At 46.8% G+C, this 27,465-nt stretch overlaps 2 protein-coding genes across 4 annotated transcripts in view; one reads left to right on the top strand and one right to left on the bottom strand.

Annotated features, from left to right (window-relative positions):
- Positions 1 to 25,933, top strand: PRR33 (proline rich 33). Its single transcript, XM_074954844.1, has 3 exons — positions 1 to 131; positions 233 to 333; positions 23,744 to 25,933. Exon 3 carries the CDS (start codon positions 23,753 to 23,755, stop codon positions 25,436 to 25,438), a length of 1,686 nt encoding a protein of 561 aa, XP_074810945.1. The 5' UTR covers positions 1 to 131; positions 233 to 333; positions 23,744 to 23,752; the 3' UTR covers positions 25,439 to 25,933.
- The window catches only part of LSP1 (lymphocyte specific protein 1), an 83,949-nt gene continuing 73,058 nt past the window's right edge, over positions 16,575 to 27,465 (bottom strand). Inside the window, exon 10 of one of the 3 annotated variants that reach the window (XM_074954847.1) lies at positions 16,575 to 18,050. The gene's annotated coding sequence lies outside the window, so the exon portion shown is untranslated. The remainder of the gene's footprint in view (positions 18,051 to 27,465) is intronic. The other 2 variants (XM_074954845.1, XM_074954846.1) reach the window with 2 other exon arrangements.

Below are 27,465 nucleotides of genomic sequence, written 5' to 3'. Positions count from 1 at the left end.
GCCTTCAGTCCTCACCTCACTCACACACCCCCTCCCCCGTCTCCACCTCCCCTTGGCAGGGGACCCCAGCAATATAGACCATGCCCTCCAGTGGAGCTGACAGCTTTAGCAGCCCTCTTTGCTGTCAGCCGGTAAGAGCAAAGAAAACGTTTAGGTCAGGAGCTGTGGGGCTGTTTTTATTTTTGGCATGCCTCATGGATCAATTCCTTCCCCCTCTCCCTGCCATTTGTAGGAAGGGAAGAGTCCAAACCAAGGATGTTCAGACGGGTTTTTAAGCACACGGAGCTGGGAGCAACAAGCTGCAGCCTCTAACCATCACTCAGCACTCACCAGGTAACGTACAAAAGCAAAAATTGTGTTTTGAGCTTTTCATTCTTTAGATGTAGGCTGGTTTTTCCCCTCCCCTCTTTCTCCCCCCAAAATATATTGAAACAAGATTCTTGAGGGTTTGCTGGAGAGGAGGGAGCTCTTGCGAAAAAGTGGAAAGGGCTCACATCTGTCCCCAGTGCTATAATTATTCTGTAATTCACACAGGGGAAGAAGGAATCTGACTCGTGTATGGATTGGGTTGGAAACCCCACACAGGTGAGATGGGGGAATCCCTAGCAAAGGTGCACAGTTATTAGGACATGTAATGTTGGGTTTTTTCCTCTCAGTGCCACTGAAAGCACTAATGCAATGAACACTCAGTTCTGTGGCATTTTCAGCATCATTAAGCATTTTTGCCACATTTGGCTAGATCATTGCCCCTAGGCAACCGAATGGCTGGCATTTCTCCAGGAAATACTGCCTTTGATCAAATAGCGGCACATGGATATAATGTAAGGGAATACCACATTTTCGTCTCCCCTTCTTTTATATGAACGGTGTACCATGTTTGGCAATGTCGACGGGAGCGTATGTGCTAGTCTCACTTGACTAACTGCTTGCCTATTATAGTCTGCCTTTAGTGCTGGCATGGCATTTTGTCCTACTCTGCAGTAGAGGGCTCAAGGACTGAGGTGCATTGGTAGAGCTGTGTACAGGACAAAACTGCACAGTGCCTGCTTGCACAGTGTCTGTCTCCAGTCAGTTGACCCAGTCCCTTACTTGGAAGCAGAGAAGGAAAATTCACGGAATTCCGCCCCCCCCCCCAAAAAAAAACCAAAAAACAAAAAACCCCATGTGAAAAGAGAGAAATAATCTGGAAATCTATTGGGCCACTGCCTTGGCGGGTATGACTCTGAGCAGCTCCATTGCTCCCCATCAGCTGAGGATCTGGCCCATTTGTTTGAAGTCCTTCCATGGAAACAAACTGAGCATCTTGAAAAAATGGGAAGCCTTCGTCCGGCTGTCCATGCGTGACCTGCAAGGAAGCAAGGGCCTTTCAATTCATCTTAGAGGCACCTGAATAACCAAGATTGTTTTGACTACCATGCCAAAGGCAAACATTTTGATGTACGTTGTCGTGGGGTATGCAAACCCCACCCCGGGCCCAAAGGAGTTAAAAGGCAATACTAGGCCCAGGTAGCTCCGGCCTGGGCCTGCTGCACGTGCTCTGGCTGAAAGAGGGGATTAAAAGGAGCTCAGAAGCCCAGGCAAAGGGTGGTGGGACAGTCTGTAGGAGAGACAAATACTTCTCCGGGAAGTCAGGCAAAGAGGGGGGACCAGAGAGCCTGAGAGGGGATTACAGAACGTGTAAGGCAGTGTTTTCTCCAGGCAGTGCTTTCTCCAGCCACCTTTGGACAGTTTTTGTGAAACTATTGTGTGTTTGGACTGTAAGGGCCACACCCCAGACTGAAGGAGCACATAGATAGGAAGTAGTCCATGGTGGCAGACTTAGACTCCCTGCAGGGAGGACCCTGCCTGTGTTACTTCCCACAGGACCCTGGGCTGTGGCCCAGTGGAGAGGGAGAGCCTGACTTGCCCTACCAAGTCCCACTTAAGGGGAAATGTCCAGACAGGGGTTGAGGCCAAGTCATTTCCGGTCTAGTGGCAGGAACCAGGCATTCCTACTGCGCCTTCCCCTTCCCCCTCGACAGACACAGATTTTTTTGGTGGACTGTTGATCCCATCATCTCTTTGCTTCTTGACTCACTTGTATGCTCCATGCATCCAATCTCAGCTCATGCTTCATTTTGAATATCTGTAGTATCTACTCCGTGCATCGTCTACTGGATCTGTTCCCTATGGCTCTGATCCGAGTCTCATTGAAAATCAATAGTAAAACTCCCATTGACTCCACAGGTGGAGGATCAGGTCCGATGTGGTCCATCCGCTCTGTGAAACATCTTATCAATATGCTTTCTCCCGACACCCCTCTGATCACTTTATCCACACAGCTGTTCTTGGCGCTGTCCGTAAGCCTCATGCATCGTGTAGCTGCTCCATACAATATCAGTGTGCTTTTTGCATCATTCATCTGTTCCATAATTCTCATTCATGGCCCATCTGCTCAATGAGTCATCTAGCTGCTCCCCATATTGCCTATACATTCTGTGCATTACCTCCTTACCTCATGAATCACGTCTCTGAGTCGCTCATGTATACATATCGTGCTATGCATAACATATCCTAATCTACGCATTATCTTTCTGTTCCTAGCATGATATAGGTTTCCTCATACATAATCAATTGGCACCATGCATCGTCTCTCTGAAAGAGAAGTTAGCTGATTCGTGCATTCTCAATTTGTTCCATGATCATCTGGACCATGACTGTATCATATCTCTGGCTCATGCCTCATCTGTAGTTGGTATGCATTCTCTGTCTTCTCTTTGCGTATCATCTCTGGCTCATGCTTCCATCCTCCTTCATAATAATAACCATATATATCTAGACCAGGGGTGGGCAAACTTTTTGGCCTGAGGGCCACATCGGGTTGCGAAACTGTATGGAGGGCCAGGTAGGGAAGGCTGTGCCTCCCCAAACAGCCTGGCCCCCGCCCCCTCCCATTTCCCACCCCCCTCAGAGCCTCCGACCCATCCAACCCCCCCCCTCCCCCCCGCTCCTTGTCCCCTGACTGCCCCGACCCCTATCCACACCCCTGCCCCCTGACAAGCACCCGGGACTTGTGCATGGACAAGCACAAGTCCATGGGGCCGGACGAGTTACATCCGAGAGTGCTGAAGGAATTGGCGGCTGTGATTGCAGAGCCCTTGGCCATTATCTTTGAAAACTCGTGGCGAACGGGGGAAGTCCCGGATGACTGGAAAAAGGCTAATGTAGTGCCAATCTTTAAAAAAGGGAAGAAGGAGGATCCTGGGAACTACAGGCCAGTCAGCCTCACCTCAGTCCCTGGAAAAATCATGGAGCAGGTCCTCAAAGAATCAATCCTGAAGCACTTACATGAGAGGAAAGTGATCAGGAACAGTCAGCATGGATTCACCAAGGGAAGGTCATGCCTGACTAATCTAATCGCCTTTTATGATGAGATTACTGGTTCTGTGGATGAAGGGAAAGCAGTGGATGTATTGTTTCTTGACTTTAGCAAAGCTTTTGACACGGTCTCCCACCGTATTCTTGTCAGCAAGTTAAGGAAGTATGGGCTGGATGAATGCACTATAAGGTGGGTAGAAAGCTGGCTAGATTGTCGGGCTCAACGGGTAGTGATCAATGGCTCCATGTCTAGTTGGCAGCCGGTGTCAAGTGGAGTGCCCCAGGGGTCGGTCCTGGGGCCGGTTTTGTTCAATATCTTCATAAATGATCTGGAGGATGGTGTGGATTGCACTCTCAGCAAATTTGCAGATGATACTAAACTGGGAGGAGTGGTAGATACGCTGGAGGGGAGGGATAGGATACAGAAGGACCTAGACAAATTGGAGGATTGGGCCAAAAGAAATCTGATGAGGTTCAATAAGGATAAGTGCAGGGTCCTGCACTTAGGATGGAAGAATCCAATGCACCGCTACAGACTAGGGACCGAATGGCTAGGCAGCAGTTCTGCGGAAAAGGACCTAGGGGTGACAGTGGACGAGAAGCTGGATATGAGTCAACAGTGTGCCCTTGTTGCCAAGAAGGCCAATGGCATTTTGGGATGTATAAGTAGGGGCATAGCGAGCAGATCGAGGGACGTGATCGTTCCCCTCTATTCGACACTGGTGAGGCCTCATCTGGAGTACTGTGTCCAGTTTTGGGCCCCCCACTACAAGAAGGATGTGGATAAATTGGAGAGAGTCCAGCGAAGGGCAACAAAAATGATTAGGGGTCTAGAGCACATGACTTATGAAGAGAGGCTGAGGGAGCTGGGATTGTTTAGTCTGCAGAAGAGAAGAATGAGGGGGGATTTGATAGCTGCTTTCAACTACCTGAAAGGGGGTTCCAAAGAGGATGGCTCTAGACTGTTCTCAATGGTAGCAGATGACAGAACGAGGAGTAATGGTCTCAAGTTGCAATGGGGGAGGTTTAGATTGGATATTAGGAAAAACTTTTTCACTAAGAGGGTGGTGAAACACTGGAATGCGTTACCTAGGGAGGTGGTAGAATCTCCTTCCTTAGAGGTTTTTAAGGTCAGGCTTGACAAAGCCCTGGCTGGGATGATTTAACTGGGAATTGGTCCTGCTTCGAGCAGGGGGTTGGACTAGATGACCTTCTGGGGTCCCTTCCAACCCTGATATTCTATGATTCTATGACTCCCACGCCCATCCAACCCACCTTGTTGTTCCCCATCCCCTGACTGCCCCCCTGGAACCTCTGCCCCATCCAACCGCCCCGTCCCCTGACTGCCCCCCGGGACTCCCTGTCTCTTATCCAACCCCCCCACCCCTGCCCCGGCTCAGAGCAGCAGGAGCTCGCAGCCCCACCGCCCAGGCAGAGCCAGCCATGCTGCTGTGCTGCCCGGCAGGAGCAGGGGGCCAGAACTCTGGCGGCGCAGCAAACTGAGGCTGCATGGGAGGAGGGACAGCAGGGGAGGGGCCGAGGGTGAGCCTCCCCAACCAGGAGCTCAAGGGCTGGGCAGGATGGTTTCGCGGGCCGCATGTGGCCCGCAGGCCATAGTTTGCCCACCTCTGATCTAGACTATTTGTTTCATGGTTCATCCATCTGCTCCATATGTTATCCACGTACAAGGTGTGTATTTCTTGTTTCATCTCTTGATTCCATGCATCTGTTTCATACATCACCTATGGTATTTTCCCCACTGACCATCTCTCTGCTTTCTGTATTGCCTGCTCTCTATACGATCTTTTGGTTCTAGCCACTCTTTCTTACACGCATCATCTTCGCCCATTGCACCCATCTCTCTGTTCTTTGCATCATCCATGAACTGCATGAAGAACATCATCTTGTCCTCTGTACACCGTCACCAACGTGAATAATAAGCTACTGGCAGCAAACTGGCCCATAGTTTCTAATGAATTAATGCCCCAAACACTGGAATAGGATCATTCATGTCCAGTCTTACATTGGGGTCTAAGATCTATGGGACTTAGTTAAGTGAGGTTGTGTCAAGCTACGTGGCTTGTTAAACCACATCTCTTCTATCGGTCTATAAGATGACATTAAGGAAAACAAATGTAGGTTTCAGAGTAGCAGCCGTGTTAGTCTGTATCCGCAAAATGAAAAGGAGGACTTGTGGCACCTTAGAGACTAACCCATTTATTTGAGCATAAGCTTTCGTGAGCTACAGCTCACTTATATCTCATGTGTGTATGTCTGAGTCACAAACAACCTAGATAAAGGACATTTTGCTGCTTATCTCAAATCTTACAGAGAAGGTTTGCTGTATTTTTATATGACACAAACTTTTCTTCCAGAGCAGGATACCCGATACCGATTTTCACCTTTTATTAGGAACCGGTGCCTGGGATATATATAGAGAGACCGTAAGAAAATACCCACAGAATAAAGTTAAGCAACCATTGCACCTCCTTTCAATAGGGAACTGTGCCAAGAGTGGTTAGTCAGGGGTATTCATAAGGAATATACTGCATCACATGCTTGCTGTGTGTAGGAGTTGGAATCAGACCTTTCCATGTGTTCCCTCTATTGGCTGACCTATTGAAGTTAATCATTCATCTTACAGAGGGAGTCCAGTGTTTCTGAATTCTTATCTAAATGCTGGGAAGAGGACATCACTGATATAAAGAGAGATCTATTTCCCTTACATTTCACAATCCTTGCTCTTCAGCTTACATGGAGCACAGGTATCACCCATCAGGCCCGTAGAAACATTCAGGGACAGATTCTCTACTGTTCTCCAGCCTCTTTGTGTGCTTTCATGACACACAGGTGCAGGAAAGCAGCCAGGGCCATCCAGCTGAGAAGTCCCCCAGCATAGGGGGAGCTCTCAGTTAGTAAACAGCTAGCATATCCAACTCCTATAGGAGTTTACCTCCACCTCTGTATAGGGGGCCTACAGCATAGCCAGTGTGTGCTCTGCTCTGTCAATCCCCAATTGGCCTATCATCCCCCCGGGACCATGGTCAGCTGGTGTAAGATAGAGTTGCCCCAGTACAGATGGTGCTGGGTACATACACCGTGAGAATCTAGAACTACAACCAGCTCCCTGCCATTCCCACAGCTCTCGGTTGCCAGATGTAATAGCACCTGCCCTAGTAATTTAGGGGAGTTATGTGAAATCCTGGAAGCAGGGACTTTTGTACAGCTTTAGGGCTTCACCTCCTTCCGCGGGGAAAGTTTAGCTATTGAAATGTCACAGCAAAGACAGAAAGCAAGAAGTTCATTAACCAGCAGGAATAAACAAAGGACGCTGATCATCTACACTGATTATAAATCAAGCAGGAGAAAACAAAGGGCTAGATCCTCAACTGGTGAAAATCAGTCTAGCTCTGTAAAAGTCAATGGAGCTATGATGACATACACAACCTGAAGTGCTGGCCCATTGGGGCTGGTTACTTTGTTAACATTCTCAGTTGTATTTCATTTTTAGATGCATCTTTTGCATGCATCAAAATAAATAAGGGGATGGATGGATACAGGACTGGTAATAGAATATGGAGCCTTTCACCTTTAGAACCAGGACAGGAGAGGCCAGCACCTGAAGGTTCTTTAGTGACTTTCATGAAATGAGTTGATGATCTCAATGCAATACCTAGTGAACATGTGTCCACCCATCAAAGCCACCACCGTCACCATTGCTACCCTGGCTGTCAGTCTCAGAAGAGAGGCCACAGATTGAATGAACATGGAAAATGAACTATCCCTTTGCTCCTAGAAGTGGTCCCTGTTAGTCCAATTTGAGGTACCTTAATGCTTAGAAGGAGCAAATGAGGAAGCTCCGATTGCTGGTGGTCGTGCTGGATAAGCAGAGGAATTCAGTATGCATCCGATGAAGTGAGCTGTAGCTCACGAAACCTCATGCTCAAATAAATTTGGTTAGTCTCTAAGGTGCCACAAGTCCTCCTTTTCTTCTTTCAGAGGAATTCTGTCATCCCAGCATGTTCCACCAGCTCTGTAACCAAGCAGGAGAGAGTAAGTTTGATTGAACTCTGAAGCTATTTTGGGGACCTTAGAAAAATCACTTCTGCCACGTTTCATTCACTATTGAAAATCATTTTTCATTCATCTGTTTAACCTGATGTCTGCTTTGATACTTGTGTGCTGCCAATCAAGGCGCCTGTCACAAAAGCACAGCGTTCTCCAAGAAGCTAGTGTGGAAGCTCTGACTTGGACTTTGGGGTATGGAGAAAGGGTTATGTGGAGAAGCATAGGTGTAAGAGAGCAAACCAAGGTGAAAGGCGTCTTGCAGACTATGGAAAAGCCAAAAGCAACAGCGGATGGATCATGGCATGAGAACGGGAGATTGAAAGGAACTCTCTGCTGACTAATGGACAATACCATCCATTGGTCACCAGAGCACCAGATGCACAGCAAAGATTAACTCAACAAACTTTGGACAACTCACATGGTTAGTGCAAGCACAAGACAGGTACCAATTTGAGACATTTGTGAGCAGCATCGTGAGGTTTTTATCCAAGAGAGGAGAGAAGGTGTCTTGTGTTGATGATGTTGCTGCCCTCCTGGTGAGCCTAGGGTTGAGTTGATATAAATAGAGAGGTTCTCTAACCACATTTTATTTGAAATGACTGACCTTTGCCCTGGTATTTCACTTTTTTTAGTCACCAACAGTTGTTTTGATACTTACCACTGTGATTGTGTCTAGGTCTCACTATTTGCCTTCTTATGTCTCTGCTATGGCCACAAGCCTTTTCCTCCACATACTGAATGCCATGCTCATCCGCAAATGCCAGGAGTGAAGCAGGAGAGATGCCAGCATATTAGTGACAGGGCAGGATTTGTAGCCTCTGTGGGAGAATCAACATAGCATAGAACCAGGACACATGCCCCTCTGTTTGAAATGCAATATCCACATGCCAGTATAGTCAGATTCAAGCTTCCAGCCTCTCTGGACAGTAGGTTCCATATATATGTCAATACACTAGTGCCAAGATTCAAGCTCACATTTTCCAGGTACAGGGGTAACCAGCGCACAGATTCAAGCATGCAGCTAAGAAACGTTCTGTGATTGTGATCGCTGAGAAGAGTAGCAGCTCTGAAAGGTGAACTTACAAAGCCCCACATTGGCTTCCCCATCTAGCATGACCATCGCAGAATATTCATCCTGGCACCATGTCTCCATCACCAGCCTTTCAAATCTACAATAGCTTAGATGCCAAATCTTGCTAAGCAAAAGTCTAGTGACATGTGATGGTGTTACCTGATAGTAGGTCTTCATGCTACATTTAGCCAATGGAACTTTCCATCTGTCAAAGAGGATGTTTGATTTAGAAGCACTAATCTCCTGGGTTCATTTGGTACTATAAATATCAAGTCGTCACCGGTTCCCTTTCCATACAATGTTTTAGTAACTTACCTGCCATCTCAAACTACGAAGGCCCAAAGAAAAATGATCACTCAGCCGCCTACAGTCTTGAAACAAGAGTGTTTGGATGTTGAAAGGATCTTGAAAAACTGGTAAGGGTTCAGAGAAGAACTACAAGACTGATTCATGGCCTGGAAAGCACCTTGCAATGAGTGATTTAAGAAGCTCAATCTATTTAGTTTATTTAATTTTTTTAAAAAAGGTCCAGAGGTGATCTTAGCAATTACAGGCCAGTAGGTCTAACTTCAGGATGGGGCAAATTGGTTAAAACTATAGACTCACAGACTTTAAGGCCAGAAGGGACGATCATGATCATCTAGTCCAGTGGTTTTTAAACTTTTTTCTGGCAACACAGTTGAAGACAATTTTGATGCCTGTGACCCAACAGAGCTGCGGACGAGGGGTTTAGGGTGTGGGAGGAGCTCAGGGCTGGGGCAGAGGGTTGGGGTGCGGGGGTGAGTGCTGCAGGGTGGGGCCGGGAATGAGGGGTTCAGGGTGTGGGAGGGGGCTCTGAGCTGGGACAGGCGGTTGGGGTGAGGGAGGGGGTCAGGGCTCTGGGCTGGGGTTGCAGGCTCTGGGATGGGGCTGGAGATGAGGGGTGTGGGGTGTAGGAGGGGGCTCCAGGTTTGGGGGGGCTCAGGGCTGGGGCAGGGGTTTGGGGCATGGGGTTACCTTGGGCAGCTCCCAGTCAGCGGTGCAGCAGGGGTACTAAGGCAGGCTTCCTGCCTATCCTGGCACCGCAGACCACGCTGCACCCCAGAAGCGGCCAGCAGCAGGTCTGGCTCCTAGGCAGAGGCGCACAAGCAGTGCCCGCAGGGACATCCCCCCACAGCTACCAGCCAAGGGGAGTGCGGAGCCTGTGCTTGGGGCAGGGGCAGTGCACAGAGCCCCATAGCACCCCCACCTAGGAGCCGGACCTGCTGCTGGCCTCTTCTGGGGCGCAGCGCAGTGTCAGAACAGGTAGGAACTAGCCTGCCTTAGTCGGGCAGCACTGCCAACGGGACTTTTAATGGCCCAGTCAGTGGTGCTGACCAGAGCCGCCGCGACCCAGTGCCTTACTTTCCACAATCCAGTACTGGGTCACGACCCGTAGTTTGAAAACCACTGATCTAGTCTGTTCTCCTGCACATTGCAGGCCACAGAACCTCACCCACCCACTCCTGAAATAGACCCCTAACCTCTGGCTGAGCTACTGAAGTCCTCAAATCATGATTTAAAGACTTCAAGTTACAGAGAATCCACCATTTACACTAGTTTAAAGCTGCAAGTGACCCAGGTGGGTTTTCCTGCAGAGGAAAGCAAAAAAAAAATCCCAGGATCTCTGCCAAACTGATCTGAGAGAAAATTCCCTCCTGATCCAAATATGTCAGTTAGACCTTGAACATGTGAGCAAGACCCACCAGCCAGACACCTGGGAAAGAATTCACTGTAGTCACTCAGAGCCTTTCCCATCTAGCGTCCCATCACTGGCTATTGAAGATATTTGCTTCTATTTGTCGCAGTTAGGCTACATGCCATTGTAGGCAGTAAAGAACAGACTTATCAGACACATAGATGAACACAATTTGTTGAGGAAGAGTCAAAACGGCTTTTGCAAAGGGAAATCATGCCTCACCAATCTATTAGAATTCACTGATGGGGTCAACAAACCTGTGGACAAAGGTGATCCAGTAGATTTGGACTTTGCTTAAGGACCTTTAAAAAGGATTTCTGAAAGTAAGCAGTCATGAGATAAGAGGGAAAGTCCACTCATGGATCAATAACTGGTTAAAAGACAGGAAACAAAGGGTAAGAATAAATTGTCAGTTTTCAGAATGGAGAGAGGTAAATAATGGTGTACCCTATGGATGTGTACTGGGACCAGTGTTGTTCAACATATTCATAAATCATCTGGAAAAAGGGGTAAAGAGTAAAGTCAAGTAAATACAAAATTACTCAAAATAGTTAAAGCCGAAGCAGACTGTGAAGAATTACAAAGGGATCTCACAAAACTCAGTGACTGGACAAAAAAATGGCAGATGAAATTAAATGGTGATAAATGCAAAGTAATGTACATTAGAAAAAATAATCACAACTATATATAAAAAACGATGGGGTCTAAATTAGCTGTTCCCGCTCAAGAAAGATCTTGGAGTCATCCTGGAGAGTTCTCTGCAAACGTCTGCTCAATGTGCAGCCACAGTCAAAAAAACGAACAGAACGTTAGGAACCATTAGGAAAGGGATAGATAACAAGACCCTAAATATCATGATTCAACTCTATATAAATCCATGGTACGCCTACACCTTGAATACTGCGTGCAGTTCTGGTCATCCCATCTCAAAAAAGATACATTAGAATTGGAAAAAAGTACAGAGAAGAACAACAAAAATTATTAAGGGTGTGGAACAGCTTCCCTCTGAGGAGAGATTTAAAAGACTGGGACTTTTCAGTTTGGAAAAGAGACGACTAAGGGGCGGAGGGGGGGAAGGATATGATAGAGGTCATGAATGGTGTGAAGAAAGTGAGTGTTACTTACTCCTTCACATAACACAAGAACCAGGGGCCACCCAGTGAAATTAATAGGCAGCAGATTTAAAACAAACGAAAGGAAGTACTTCACACAACACATGGTCAACCTGTGAAACTCGTTGCCAGGGGATGTTGTGAAGGCCAAAACTATAACGGGGTCTAAAAAGAATTAGATAAATTCATGGAGGATACATCCATCAATAGCTATTAGCCAAGATGGTCAGGGATGCAACCCCATGTTCTGGGTGTCCCTAGCCTCTGACTACCAGAAGCTGGGAATGGATGACAGAGGAAAGATCATTCAATGATTGCCTGTTCTGTTCATTCCCTCTGAAGAACCAGGCATTGGCCACTGTCAGAAGACAGGACACTAGGCTAGATGGACCACTGGTCTGACCCAGAATCTCTGATCTTATATAAAGACACTATTAAGAAGAAATTTGATCAAGGTCTCTGAGTTCCCACACTGGGAGAAGATCTCTGATATTAGAGGGCTTTTTAATATAGCAGATAAAGGTGTTACAAGATCCACCAGCTGGAAATTGAAGTCAAGTTGAAATTCAAAATGGAAATACGATGACATACATTTTTAATAATTAAGGTAATTAACCATTGGATGTGGTAAATTCTCTAACACTTGGCGTCTTTACATCAAAGCTGGATGTCTTTCCAAAAGATGTACTCTAAGTTCAATCATAAGTCATTTGATTCAATGCAGGAATCACAGGGTGAAACTCTATGGCCTGTGTTATGCAGGTAGTCATATAAGATCTTTGTAGCCTTAAAATCCATGAGCCAGATCCTCAGCATAGGTCTATTTACTTCAATGAAGCTATGCTGATTTATATCAGCTGAAGATCTGGATCTGTGCATCTACAAATTGATCAATACAACCCAGTGTTAAGCATGAATTCCAAGCAACCTACAGGAAGAATGCTAGATCCAATTTCTAAAACATCATCCTATGTAAACCAGAGATAAGGATCAAAAGTTGAAGGATCAGCAGTGGAATAGCCATTCAGGGGTATTCTCACATTCCAGCCAGTGCTGAGTGACTGGCAAACTTCCAGCAATCTTGATGTTTCAGTTTGGAATGGAAAGGTCACATACTTGTCTGAAGCTTATCCAAACTTCTTTGGTGTAGAAATCAGACTTGAAACTTGCAAGGGATGCTTTATTCAAACTGGGCCTAATCCGGTTCCCATTGAAGTCAATGCCATAACTCTCTTAAATCTTGGATTTGACGCTTAATAGTTGCTGGTTTTATTAAAACCAGAAATAACACAGAGACAGACTTCATTACTGCTACTTCTGGACAAAACCTGGCAGTGCAGAGTTCTGCAACATTAAGAAGATGGACATCAACTAGAATTACCCAAGGTTTTTACAAACTTCATAAAACATCTGATTACACTGTGGGATGAAGAGTTGTTTTCATTCTTGTGTAATCTGTAACCACTCATGCATGCATGCCAGAGACCTGGATTGGAGTGACAAGTTTTTTGTCTTTTACCCTGTTATTTAAGGAAAGAAAATAAAGTTTAAACTGTTTAGCATTGCAAATCCTCCATCACTTGGAGTTTTTAAACAAAGACTGGATGTCTTCCTGAAAGATATGCTCTAGCTCAAACACTGCACAACTATTCATATAACCATTAGTGAACTCAAGGCAAGATTCGCTGGGTGAAATTCTAGACCCTGTATAATCCATGTGGTCAGACTAGATGACAATGGTCTCTTCTAGCCTTAAATTCTATGAATTCTTTATTATATATATTTTTGGCCAACGTCAGGCCCACTCTTTATACAGCTAGGGGAAAAAAGTTTATTCCAGTGGTACTTCGATTCTTAGACCCAACAAAAGAGGATGATATGTCAGTATACTTGCACTGAGAGCGTTCAAAACACTTATCCAGTACTATTTCAATATCTGTGGGAGTTCCACTAATATTTCCAAGGAGGAAAACCTGACATTAGGACCAAATTTTCAGACACCAGCTTCCATTTCCAGAGGGGACAAGGTACAAGTGCAATTTAAAAAGAAAATAAAAACCACCACAATTAATTTAACTTAGAAATCTACCTAATTCCCCTGCTTCTGGCTGTTCACTAATGGCCTGATCCAAAGCCTATTGAAGCCAGTGGGAGTCTGTCCATTTCAAGGGACTTTCAATCAGACTCTTCACTATGTAAATTGTGGGCATGCATAAGTGCAATCACAAATCTGCACCTACAATTATTTTACAGCTAGAAACAGAAGCTAGTTCAAATCCAGCCTTCAACCTTTAAACAGAGCAAGCCCTGGAAATAGTGAATACTTGAGGATTTTCTCAAATTATTTTCATCAGCTTTTTAGTCTGTCATTTTATACACTGCTGTGAAGGCTGAAACTAAAACATGTTTCAGTGTTATTGTTATTTTAGCATTGCTCACCAAAAGTGCCAGACGTTGTGTGTCGATTTGTTTCGAGAAAGTGGCACTGAAGTGGGCTAGTTTTAGTAAAAGAAGTGATCCCTATTCTTTTCATTACAACCACTGGCTCAGTCCAGAGTTCAGATCTGGACAGCTCAAATTCAAGGAGTGGCATTCAGAACCTAGGGTTTGATTCAAGCCTCGCCTGACAGCATTCTAGGGGAATGTTGCTTGGAATTGTTAAAGCAACACAAGAGAAGGAAGGATGGTCTTGCAGTTAAGGCGCTGGAGTAAGGCCCGAGCCATCTCAAATCAGCTCGCAGTTCCGGCACAGATTGCCTGTATGACTTCAAGCAAATGGGTTAATCTGTGCCTCAGTTCCCCCTTTATAAAAAGGGGATACTACTTTGCTACATCACAGGGGTCATGAGGATAAATTCCTTAATGTCTGGGAGGGTCTCAGCTGCTACAGTGACAAAGGCTATATTAACATCTAGATAGATGGGGAGCAGTTTCATTTTATGAAACCGAGGTAAATGTGACAGAAGGGCCCATTCAGTCACCCTTACTCCAATAGACATCAGTGGGGACCAGTCACCGCCTATGGTACTAGACAACATGAGTAAGGGTAGCAGACCCTATATCTAAAGCAGTGAAAATGGGCCAACAACTCAAAAGAGGAGCTGTTCTGGCCCCCATCCAAGCACTCTTGAAATTACAGCCAGACAGAATGTGCCCAATGGGCCTGCTTCTCGTCGGGATTTTCTTTGTGGGAACGGGTGTTGTGTGCAGGGGTGAGCTGTGAGGAGGAGGGTGCAGAAAGTGTTGGGGCATTCTTTGCTCTGATGCCAACAGTACCACATCTCCCACCCTGCTTCCATTCACTCGCTACTGAACAGGTCTGGCAGCCTTAGGCAGCTTCTTGGGCCTTGCTGAGTTTCACATCAGGATCTCAGAGAACATTAAAGGCCCCATCTGCCTTCAAGTCCTTTGCCTACTTAATGATCTTGGCAGCTGGCTTCCACAACTACCAATGCTAGCTACATGTCCATACTGCAGCCCCAGGGAAAGGAATTCTAGCGAGTATGAAAGTTAAATGAAGTATGGAAAAAATTCCCAGTTTCAGGTAGTTCCTGAAAGCAACCGGAGAGTATTCAGGCCCAATTTCTCCTGGGTCTTCTCTCCCCCCCCCCAATCACTAGAGACAGAAATGCTCTAGAGGAAGCCATAACCCACACACCTCCTGGGTGTGGTGTTCTGTCCCATCTAGTAGCACTGAGACCACTTGAGAGAGAATGCCCCACTTGTAATGCTGACAGACCCCAGGCGTCAGCTGGCAAGATCAAACCTGGGGCCTCTGGAGCTTAGTGCATGAGCCTCTACCGCATGAGCTAAATGCCATTTGGCTTTTAGCTCATGTGGTAGAGGCTCATGCACTAAGCTCCAGAGGTCCCTGGTTTGATCCTGCCTGCTGACAACTCCGGTCTGTTGACATTACAAGTAGGACAGAACACCACCCCCAGAAGGTCTGGGGGTTACAGAAGCAGCTATGAAATCTGTTCATTCCTCCATTAAAGTCAGCACCTGGACTATGACCGTTGTTTCTATGAGACCAGTTGTGACTTGACCCAAGACTCCACGGCCCAGATTCACAGACGTAATTGGGCACTAACTTCCAATGATCCCAGTGGGAGTTAGTACCTTTGTGAATCTGGGCCCAAGTGTGGGGGAGGGAAGGTGAATATGCCAGACAGAGTAACTCTTACTAAAGAGAGCCCATGTCACACAGATATTGTTCAGTGTTTTGCTATGAGAGCCATGGTGTTGGCACATAAAAAGAGGTCTCCCTTCTTCCCTATCCCTCCAAAATAGAATTGAATGTTGGGCAAGGTGCCAGCTTGAGATTCCTAGAGATAAATTCAGTGCTCTGATGAAAGCAGCATCTTAATTCTGAGCTTTATTAAAAGGATAAGGATGTGTTGGGGCAGAGGCCTTCTCCAGATTAAAAAAAAGTTTTGGCTAAGACAATGCTGGAAAGACTTCTAGTTTCAGACTTCTATGGAGGTACTGAAAACAGACAACATAATTGAATAGGAGACTAGCCTTTCCCCAACCATTATTGGATAGCATGGGCAAGGATAGCACTGCATGGCTTCTGCCTGTACATGCAGAGGGTGGTACGACTGCTAAGGCTGATTAGTTGTGGCATAGTGGCCTTTGTAGTGGGTTTGGCAACTTTGGAACCATCTGAAGACAAATACCCACAGCCAGGGCATTTACCTTTATCAGCCTCATTCTGTCCCTTCAGTGCGGCTTTGGCTTCCTGTGAAGTGATGCCACTGGTTCACTAACCTAGAGCTGCGTGCCCAACACTTTCCAAAATTAGATTCAGTGTAAAATTTTTGCATTTCAGCCAAAGAACCGATTGTGACCGTCTCTATGGACTGAGATAACCGGCTTTGCTTTCTGCTCCTTCTAGAGGTCTAGTTTTTAAGAAAGCAATTCTCTATGCTACAGCCACCATCTTTTATCCACTCCCTAAAATGATCAGATCCTACTTACTCACCTGATTCCCCACTACGGGTGAAAGTCAGAAATTCTCCTACCACAGAAAACTTAAGTGGCAGGATCTTTTCCTAAACCCTCTAGTATCTGCTGGGCTCCTGCTCTCTTCATTTCAGAGAAGCTGGGAAATTTTGCTTCCCCCAACATGTTGCTGTAGCCGGACGGGCAGAGACATTGGAAACAACTTTATTGTATGAACCGGACCGTTTTGACCATTAGTGAAACCCTCAGAGCCACAACTGTTACAATATCTTCCTCAGACATTTTATTAAATGCTCACACACACAAAAGTAAATCCAGGACAGAATCAATTAAAGCAGTAAGCAAACTGAGGGATGAGAGAGGCCCCATAAGACAGGGATTCCTATCTGAGGATAACAGAAGCAAGTTGCAGGGGGAAGAACAGAAACATTTTTAATGAGAGGAGATCAGGGATGTGCCAAAGACTGTGGGCTAGAGGACATGAAGGAGTTTACAAATTGACCCGGGAGAGTTAGTTTGCAGGGACTGGGAGCAAACCAAATCCTGTCGGGTTACCGTGGAGGTCTGAGGTTTACTAATCTTCAAGGGCTCTTCCCACCCCTACAAGCAGCCCCTACCTCCCCAGAACACCCTTCTACCTAGGCAGCGCCAATGGGTGAAAAGTGGTGAAGATGGCTGGTTTCCGAGCTGCACCAACACAGTCCACACACAGGAGCACAGGCCAAAGTTTGCTGATGCACTTTGACAGGAATACTTGACACAGCTCTACTGGGGCTCATGTTAAAAAGATTATCTCAGTGGGTTTGAGTATGCAGCAAATAGAAAAGGAACCCTCAGACTCATCAGCAGAGACCAAAAGGTAAGAGCTACTGCATGGGCTCAAACCCAAAGTCTGGGCTGCCACTGTTCACATGGGACAGTCAGGGTCTGGAAGAGATTGGCACTGTGATGGACAGGTGAAGGGACCACCTCAGTATAGAAACAGCTGTAGAATTTGAAAAGTCTGGATTAGAATCTTGTATTCAGCTGGCATAGACTAACCTGGCCTGGAGATGGTCAGTCATAGGTTTTCCCCACCTCGTATTAAAGTTCACAGCAGAAGAGGCACAGGTGAAGAGATGGAAAAAAAACAGGTGGTAAGTTTTCCCCACTCACAGAAGAACATGGTGGTTCTTTGATACCTATGACATTGTCTAGGTTGCCAGTACAGTTGTGGCTCCACCGGATTATGGAGGCCAGAGTAGAGGTGGTTCTAAGAATCAGTCCACCAACCTCATCTGTTGAGCATTCCCACCATACCCATTAATCTTTTTCTGTTCAGCTTTATCCCTCCTACCCCGAAAGAGTTAGTAGCTGGAGGTTTCTCAATGGTTATTGATATGCCTTCTACCCCCTGCTTGATTAGGCAAGTTGGCAGATCCTTCTCTTCATGTGTTCGAGAGATTAGAGAGGGCCGAAGTAATGGCCTCCCATCTCCAGCATGGAAACAAAAGGGCCCAGAGGAGCCAAATACAAAAACAGCAAAGAGTCATTTAGAAAGTTAAAGGGAGGAACAATAGCCAGCTGATTATGTTCCTTTCATCCACACGAAAGCAGCATGGGGTGATGCTCCCACTCGAGGATACAGCCAGGCTGTTCTGGAGCAGAGAGAAGTTGCCTGCCAGGGACTGGGAGAAAGACATCCTTCAGTGATCTCCCTTATAGCAGAGGGAGCATCAGCGTTGAGTACAGGGTTGCATCTAGTCAGGACCAAGCTCTGCTGTAAAAGAAAAACAGAACAAAGGACAAACTTAGTGAGAGTGATAATCTGGGCTACAGATAGTGAGCCCAAGATGCTCCCCCCCCCACCCGTATTTTTTGAGTGTTCCTCCTGGGTTTACAGCCCCTATACTGTGGCTTAACCTGTGTACAGGAGCTGCTTGCAACCCAGAATGGGAGCCTAGAATGTCTGAGAAGACATCAAATCACTCTCAAGGCCTCTGGATTCTGCTGCTCTGTTACTGTGACATGAGGCGATTGGCAACAGGCAGGAGACCGGACACAGCAGCAAGGGTCCTGAACAGATCATGATACCCTGGCAGAGAGAAAGGTGAGTTTCAATGCAGTCAGCTCGTCCCTAGGAGTCATTGTTTAGATGCTAGAGGTGATGCTGCCCCAGTTTTCCCCTCTGAGCCCAAGAAAAATACTAAAGCAAAGCTTTCTTTCCCTTGGCGACCAGCTGCAGCAACATAGGTATCAAGTTCCCTCAGCTCATTCTTCCACACAGAACAGCTGATTCTGTGCCATCACTCCAGCATCCCAAATTACTTCTCCATCTTGAAGTTAATGACTCTACCACATGGATACTTCCCCTGTTTAAAGGTCAACCTAGAGACTAAGTTTGATTAAAGCATCTCTCTAAGCACAGTAGAGCAGCATAAGGGGATCCCAAGACCAGGCAGGTTTCAGGTTGTGCATCAGCATGAAGAACATACTTAACACTAAGAATCCCATGGGATTCTTAGTCTCATTTCACTTGCTTTTCCTGAAGCCTCACAAGCTATTTGGGTTCTTTGAGAAGTTCATTCCCCCTCAATTTTATAATGAATCCCTTTTAAATATCCACTGCAGTCAATAAGACCAAGCAAAGCAATGCATCTTTCTTTGCTCTGCTATTGTTCCAATACACAACACTGGGAGGGGTGAGGGGAGGAATTCCTACTGAGAGGACAGATTGCTCCAGGAGAGAGCTCTCCAGAAAGCATGCAGAACTCTGAGGGGGAGACACAGAAGGTAGCTCTCATGACAAAAACATGTCGTTGTAGCCCACCCCGACGCAAAAAAAAAAAAAAAAAAAAAAAAAAATCGATGAAACTGAAAGGCGGCAAATTTGAAAGTGATGAAAGGTATCACTCCCACTCTGCCAGAAGCCATCTGTGGAATCCATTGCCTCATGGCATCACTGAGACCAAGGATTTGGTGGGATTAAAAAAAGATTGGACATTTACATAGATTAACAAGAATATTTAGAGTTATAATAGCAAGGATCTTTTTTTTTTAAAAATCAAGCGCATTGGAAGAGATGAACCCAGATGCTTCAGTATATAATAAGCCAGCTTCTAACTATTGAGAGTAAGACTTTCACACTGGACTGATTACCTCCCAGCTGCGGGGAACTTGGCATCTTCCTCTGAAACAGCTGCAAGCATTAGACAGATACAGGACTTGATGAGGCACTGCTCGCATCCAGTGTAGCAATTCCTATGGCCTAGACGTCACTTTCGGGGGTTGGGGCATAGGGAAAGTCGTCAACTCTACCATGAGGTGTCACGCTATTGGGAGGGAGAGGTGTTTCCACCTGCCTCCTTTTGCTTAGATCAGTTTGTTTTGTACAGCTACACAAAACAAAGGCTGGTACCTGTCCCCCTCCACATCACAAGCCATTAAAAGCTAAAGTGGCATTTTGGTTCCTTTTTGGAGAGTGGTGACACTTGTGTCATTTATAAAGCGATGCTTCAAAACAAAAGCTTTATAGCTTCAGATTCAGTGACTGGCACCAGGAAACATAAGAGCCCCAAGTCAGTCTAAACAGCAAGAAAGGCCTCTGTTTTTAGCACAGCAGGCAAGGTTTTAGCAAGCGAGAGGTCTGTCTACTGCTGGCCATAAGAAGATTTTTTTTTTATATATATAAAAACGACCTACCCATGGCTACACTCCAGATATTCCCTAGATGTAGAGTGTTTTGCTCAAAGCAGGTTTAACGAAGGGTGCCTAGGAGGCCCTGCCTGCATAAAAGCCATTTGCAGTGGTGTAACTACGTGGATACAAAAGGGGTGCAAACCTCTTATATAGTCTTAGGATTCCCCTGCTCACATACACCTACAAGCAAGCTAGATCGCACGGCTATTTATGCTCAGCCATGGTGGCATAGGTTGCAGCAGCAATGGCACAGATGTGCTGAGCCCATCCCCACAAGTTTCAGGCAGATCTGTACACAGCACTATTCAGCCAGTGCTGCTACCCAGTGCTCCTGCTGCTACGCTGCCATTTAAGCGTACCCACACAAGGGAAATCACATCCCTAGCTCATCGCGTAGCTGTAGCCAGACACAGGTCTCCGACGCGAAGTTGGGCATACACTATTGCACCTTGTGCTAGTAAGTTACCAGAGCCAACTGCACCAGAGTAAATCCACTTTACGCTGGTGCAGCATAGCTCAAGGAGGAGCTTACGCTCATGTAATGACAGCAATGTAGCGACACGCGTGCAAAGCCTAAGTCAGGCGTTTTGAGGTCTTTCAGACCCCCAACCCTGGGGATGTGTGGTAGGTTTGGTGTAATGAGGACTCTGTTGGAATTGCAAGCTATCACTTTAGGAGCTGGGAGGAGGCTTCTCTGATCTTGCTTGCAGGTTACAGGGCTCCATAGCCAAGTGATCCAGCAGAGTCAGCAGCCAGCCAGTCTACGGGAAGGTGGGGTAAGTTGTGCCTCTTTGCCTTAGGGAGCTCCGTCTCAGTTTTGGGGTTCTTTTGCATTCTGAATTCTAACAAAGCAGTGTTCTGGTGCAACCTTCCAGCCGGAGAATCTGTTCTATCCAAGTTGTGTGTGTATGCTGTGAAACAGAACAATGGGGAAGGGATTTCTAGCCCTCTTCGGTCAAATGAGTTTCACACGTAAGAGCTGCTCTTGGAATAGAGCTACGCCTAATTCTAGCCTTTGCTTAAAAGTGATCAGCTGCTTCAAATTTCCAGCAGTTGCCATCTAACATACACAAGTCCCCTTCAAGGCTTCCTCACAAAATGCTATGTGGCTTTTGTGTGGGCACACACACAAAGCAATTGCCTTTTGCCTATGCCGACGAGCCACCACACCCTTTACAGCCTGGAGAACAGCTCCAGCTGTGCAGTGAAAATATTTCCTGCTGGGATTTTGCTGGAATTAGGGTGGTAACTGGAACCTGTGGGGAAGTAGAGAGCCTTTAACTTTAGAAAAAAGAAAAGGAGTACTTGTGGCACCTTAGAGAGTAACCAATTTATTTGTGCATAAGCTTTCGTGAGCTACAGCTCACTTCATCGGATGCATACTGTGGAAAGTGTAGAAGATCTTTTTGTACACACAAAGCATGAAAAAATACCTCCCCCCACCCCACTCTCCTGCTGGTAATAGCTTATCTAAAGTGATCACTCTCCTTGTAAGTTTGTAAGGAGAGTGATCACTTTAGATAAGCTATTACCAGCAGGAGAGTGGGGTGGGGGGAGGTATTTTTTCATGCTTTGTGTGTATAAAAAGATCTTCTACACTTTCCACAGTATGCATCCGATGAAGTGAGCTGTAGCTCACAAAAGCTTATGCTCAAATAAATTGGTTAGTCTCTAAGGTGCCACAAGTACTCCTTTCTTTTTGCGAATACAGACTAACACGGCTGTTAGTCTGAAACCTTTAACTTTAGAGTTTGCTTTAGCCCTCCCTTTTCTTCACCACTCCGCCTGCCAGGAATTTCTGTAGCAAGCAAGCAAAAGGCCAGCCTCCCAGCAGGAGTAGTTAGCCAGTGCTGAAAGACAGATTGCAAACGCAGCCAAAGGCTGTTTAAGCCTCATGTGCATTGAAGTGGAAACATCTGTTCTACCCATCAAAAGGTTTTGCTCAGAGTAGTTTACAAGTGAACTAAGGCTTGCACCTCTAGAAACACTGATGCAGCATACTGCATTACCTTCCTCAAAGGCCGGGACCAGGTGAGTTAGAACTATGGCCCAAAACTAAAATTTTACCTACCACAAACAAGAAAGAAGCTGGAATGAGCTTGGCAGTTGCCAAAAAGGCACAGAGCACCTGACAGCCCCTATGAACGCTCCCAGCCTCCTCCCGCTCATTCCTTCTTTCAGGACACTTGACACCATCCAGCAGTGGGAGCTGACAGATTCATTCACTTGTGCCTCACTTCTTGGCCAAGCCAGCTCAGCAACTGTGAAGCTGGCAATAACTGGAGGAAAAAAGTTTAATCTGCGACACTTGGGAGCTGAAGTCTGTCAGGGAGAGATGGATGGAATAAGCCAGGTGCTCACCCTCACTCCCTACCCCAGCAATGGGAGTGGAGATAAACAAGGTGCGACCCAGTTGTACTCACCCAGCGGCAGGTCAGGCAGCGCTCCGGGTCTTCGGCGGCGGGTCCTTCACTCGCTCCGGTCTTTGGCGGCATTTTGGTGGCAAGGGGGTCCTTCAGTGCTGCCGAAGACCGGAGCGAGTGAAGGACCCACCGCTGAAGCCCTGGAGCGCTGCCTGACCCGTGCTGCGGGGTAAGTAAAAATTAAAAAGGCACCACTTCTGCTCAGTGGGAGAGCAGCTGCTGCCCCGCTCCCCACCTAGCTACGCTACTGCCCTTCATAGACTTCCCAGTTTTTGCTCAGATCATGCGGCTACCTCTACTGGTAATCTCTACACATGACCGATTATAGCTGCTTTGAAGAACTTCTTTGGTTTCTAGACAGGGTCACAGAAGTTGCAGCCCAGGGTGAGAATGGGAAGAGAGCTGGGGCAGTGGAGGTTCACACAGCTTAGGGCATTGCCAGCCTCTGGGATAGGGTGACCAGATGTCCCGATTTTATAGGGACAGTCCCGATTTTTGGGTGTCTCTCTTATATAGGCTCCTATTACACCGCCCCCCGTCCAGATTTTTCACATTTATTGTCCAGTCACCCGACTCCGGCGGTGCCTGGGTGTACTCTAGGGGAAACTCAAAAACAATTTTTGTAGACATGGTTCCAGCTGCAGAGTTCAGACTGGGATTTCAGACAGCTCAGAGCAAGGGGTCTTGTTTGATGCAGAGCTGAAGGAACAAGCAATACCATCTGACCTAAAGGCCAAATTAGAGCTAATTTTTATTGCTTGGGTTGTGGGAGTAGGAAGGAAAATGCATTTTAGTGTTTGAGGCAGCAAGGGACTTGCTAGCATCAGGCAGCGTGAGGATAGATGCTTAGCAAGCTTCTAGCCATAGGTCTTGGAACAAGGGTGGTGCTGCACTCCCAGCTTGAAATGGTTTCCATCATACACAGGGTTTACAGTTTGGTTCAATGGCTCTCAGCAGCCCCACCATAAAAATTGTTCCAGCACCCCTGCTTCTAACAGTCTACTAACATCTCAAATCCTGACCCATAGCCCTAAACTGGTGGTCACTCATACCCTTTTGTTGTGTGCGAGTGATGTGGAGAAATATCGATTAGACACTGGTTGTATTGAGAGGGCGAGGGTAAAAGTACCAGTACGATGTTCCTCCCTCTCCCAGATAAAGCCTTGCTTCTGAAACAGACCAGACACCTCTGGGACAGCACTCAGAAGTTCTACAGACAGATGTTTGGGGTCTGCTGCCAGCAGACCCATCTTTGTGGCCCCATGGCATGCGCGAACAGTGCAGCAGCATGCACAGGGTTAAGCAGATCAGTTGCTGATGTCAGCTCTAAGCTTTGTGTGTTTCATTTCAGGGGATTAAAATGCTGATCACGGTAACACCACCTTACGAGCCAGAATCCCTCCATCCACAGATTCCACCCCCTGCCATACTACCGAAACCTGGTAAGGACAATCTTAGGCTCCAGAGACTCTTGAAGAAAGTTGCAAAGAAGAATACACCACTAGCCTCCCAGCAAGCCAAATCGTTCCGGTCCAACCTCTCCCCAGTGAGCGAGGCCAGCCCAGACCTAGAGCACAGCGAGCGCTTATCCCCGCTGAAGACCCCAGAAACGTCGATGCGCATCACCATCCGCCTCCCTCCCCGGTTCTCCATCAAGCCAGTCATCCACCACGTCTCATCTCCTTTCCCAAAGGCCAAGCCGTTCACACTCAAAGTAACTGAGCAGAGGAGAATCTCTGAACACCTCAAGCTCTCCGTCTCTCCAGTAGCATCCCCTGTGCACAGGCAGTCCCCACGGCAACCAAAAGAGATGACAAAACCAGACACGCCCACCCAGCTGCCCTCTCCGCAGGCACATTGTGTATTCGTTTTCCCTGACCCTCCCGTTTCCATCTCACCTGTCATAGAAGCCCCGGTGGAGGTTACCCACGTCACCAAAGTGCATGCGTGTGTCCACAGTGTACAGGCACCCAGAGCGAAGACCCCCTTACCAGACCAGTCCTCTACAGCCCTCAGCAGTGAGGACAGGCAGCCTTCAGCAGCCCATACTGGCAAAAGCCACTCAGAGCCACCTGTAGGGCCAGCACCAGTCACTCTCAATGCTGATGAGGCTGGAGCTGTTACTCCCAAATCAAAGGACCCCATGCTTCCCACCATGACAGCAGAGCCCCCCTACAAAACCCTTAAGTCTTCAACTCCCAGAGAGCCTGTTGGGACTGCTTTCCCCAGTCCTCTGATGCCAGATCCTCAATTCAGTAGATCAGAAACCCCGGGAAGTGACACAGCAAGGTCCAGAACAGAGTGGGTTCCTGAACTCCCTGAGCCACAGAGCGAAAGCCTAAGGCCAGTGACTCCCCATACAGCTCAGAAGCAAGAAGCCACAGTGCCAGCTGACAATACCAGGGCTTTCTCCACAGAAAGAAAGGAAGAGCTGGTGATTCCACCACAGCCAACAGCCACCATTCCCAGTCCTTCCCCCAAAGCTGAGCCTCCACCACCATCTGTGGAGAAGGCCAGACCTCTTACAGCCAAGCTTAGCGGATGGTCTCGCCTCAAGAAGCACTTGACAGTGGAACCTGAGGGGCCCCAATTCCCAGAAACTGAGCCAGCCAAGGCTGAACAGGAGGAAGCAGGAAGTAAAGCAGAATGCTCTCAAGGTAATGCCAGCCAAGACAACAGGCTGATTAAATCAAGGGCCACCAAAATGTGGGATGCCATTTTATATCAGATGACAACCCTCAAGAGGAGAAAGCAGCACGAGGAAGAAAAAGGGATAAGGAAAGAGGAGGGATTCTCATTCCGGTGCCGCTTGCCCCCTCTCCACAGACCACGTTTTGATGCCCGGAAACTGAAGGAGCTGGCTTCCAAACCAATGATGAAGATCACCACCATGTTAGAGTCGAGCCTGCTCCACCACAAGACACCCGAGGAGCCCAAGAATTTTAACAGGACTGCATCAGGTTGGCAGCTCAAGCGAAGCCAGCTGGATTCCACCTCAGCAACAAGCCCTCCGCTCTCTTGCGGGCCTCCCCAAGGCGCTGCCTGAGTTCTGAGCAGGAAAGTGCCTTTTAGAGCTAGATTTTCCTGCAGTATGGAGGCCAAATGTGAGAAAAATATAAATAAAATCCTTCACAGCCAGCAACCTTATGCTGAGGGCTTTAGGTGGTTATGACTGTACACTACATATCTGTAGCATATATCAGTAGTGCATGCACACACTTCCAGAGTAGCTTGAAGATCTAAGAACAGCTCTATATCTATATGCAGCTTCATTTAAAATATTCCAATTGGAGATCAGGCTACAAAACCAAACAAGGGACCCACAAAAAGCAGTGAAGCAACCCGTAGAAAACCCCCACTGTAAAGGCACCTTGTTTTTCATTCAGTAAATCAATGGAATTTTAGCTTTATTTTTAAGTGAATCCCAAACCGTGCCCAGAAACAGGACAGGTTGTGGCAATGCAAGTTGCTCCACACTGCCCCAACTAATAGTCCGCCTCCTAGGCTGTAGGATCCAGTTTCAGACTGAAAGAAGGGTTCTGTTTCTAAACCACCAAGTTCTTTGTTGGAACCCACAGCAGTAGCTTCAATTTCTGGTCACTCAGAACTAGACCGAGATGAATTCCCTTTGCATAGGACACGGGTGACAGGTTGTGGTATATTTCATGCTGCTCTCAAACCACACTTTATTCAGTCAAGAAAACAGAATCTCATTAGTTTTAGGTTTTATAATTGATCTCCCTAAAGGTAAATTTGAGGTTGCAGGAGTCGGGGGGGGGGGGGGGGGGGCGATGCGGGGGGAGAGAAGAGACCCTTTAGTTTTGCACTGATCAGAGTTTTTCCATTCTTAAATGCTTTTGAGTGCAGTTATTGGCCAGGGATTTTCAGAATGATTAGGATTGTTTGCTTCATCTTTTGGGATACCCAACTTGACATACCTTAATGGGGTCTGAGCTTCAGAGAGCGGGCAAATCAGCAGTTTCTGAAAAAAATCAGGTCCCTTTAAGGTGTCTCAGATTGGGCACCCAAAGCCACTAGTGACTCTGGGCCATTCCACATAGGCCAATACAGCAGGGATTTTTTAAAAAAATAAGAGACCAGGAGGCTTAAAACAGAGTTTCTAGAAAATAAAGTGGGTTTTTTTGCAGAGAGATTCAAAAGCATCTTTTCTTGCACAGACCTAAAACATTTCCTACAAATAGCAGCATTTATATGGAACTATTCTGCGGGATTTGAGTGGGGAGCACTGGCCTGAATCTAAAAGTTTCCAAGCTACAGCCACCCCCACTGTCCCGACTGTAGCTGAGAGAGGGTCAGTAGTTCCATTTTCAGGAACATCATGAGAAATCACACATTACACCCTTCATGGGGTTCTCATATGGCTAAGATATTTTTCACCAGAACAGATCACCCTGGACATTGATAGGGATTACAAAACTATCCAGAGTCACAGTAAATGAAAAAAATCTCAAAAGCAATATAAACCTTCAGGTTTATGAACCAGCCTCTAGCTATTGACTGTTAGGAAGAAGTTATCCCTAGGGGCAGGTTATCCTATAGCTGCCTACTGAAGGGCTTCTTGCACCTTCTTCTCATTCAGCCAGAGCTGGCCATTGTCAGGGACCACATACTGCACTGAACGGACCCTGATCTGACCCCGAGTGGTGATTCCTATCTACTGAATAGCAACCTCTGAAGCATCTGATCTTAGCCACTGTTAGGATGGCAGACTAGGAGAAAGATTAATCTGTTCAAATGTGGCAGCTCCAGTGTTCCCTTATCAGTCTGCCTGAAGGGCCTAAGATGGCAGTTGATAGAAAGGGTACATTATAGTGACCACCTCATACAGAACAGAACATTGTTGGTCTTCCTATTAGTCACCCAGGGAAGCCAATGGCAACCAACTGTTCCTTGTCCTCACTTCTAACTCGGGACAGACTAGTTAGCAACGAAGAACTAGTTTTAGCCACACCTGATCCCCTGCCACCCAGGCGTCAGTAACATTTGTTGGGCTAAAACCTCCATGAGCTGCCTCCTCCATTCTGCTCTACAAAATGGGCAGCACTGGCATGC

The sequence above is a fragment of the Natator depressus genome, chromosome 6 (genome assembly GCF_965152275.1).
Source record: "Natator depressus isolate rNatDep1 chromosome 6, rNatDep2.hap1, whole genome shotgun sequence".
NCBI lineage: Eukaryota > Metazoa > Chordata > Testudines > Cheloniidae > Natator > Natator depressus.
This window is presented reverse-complemented; position numbering and strand designations above follow the sequence as displayed.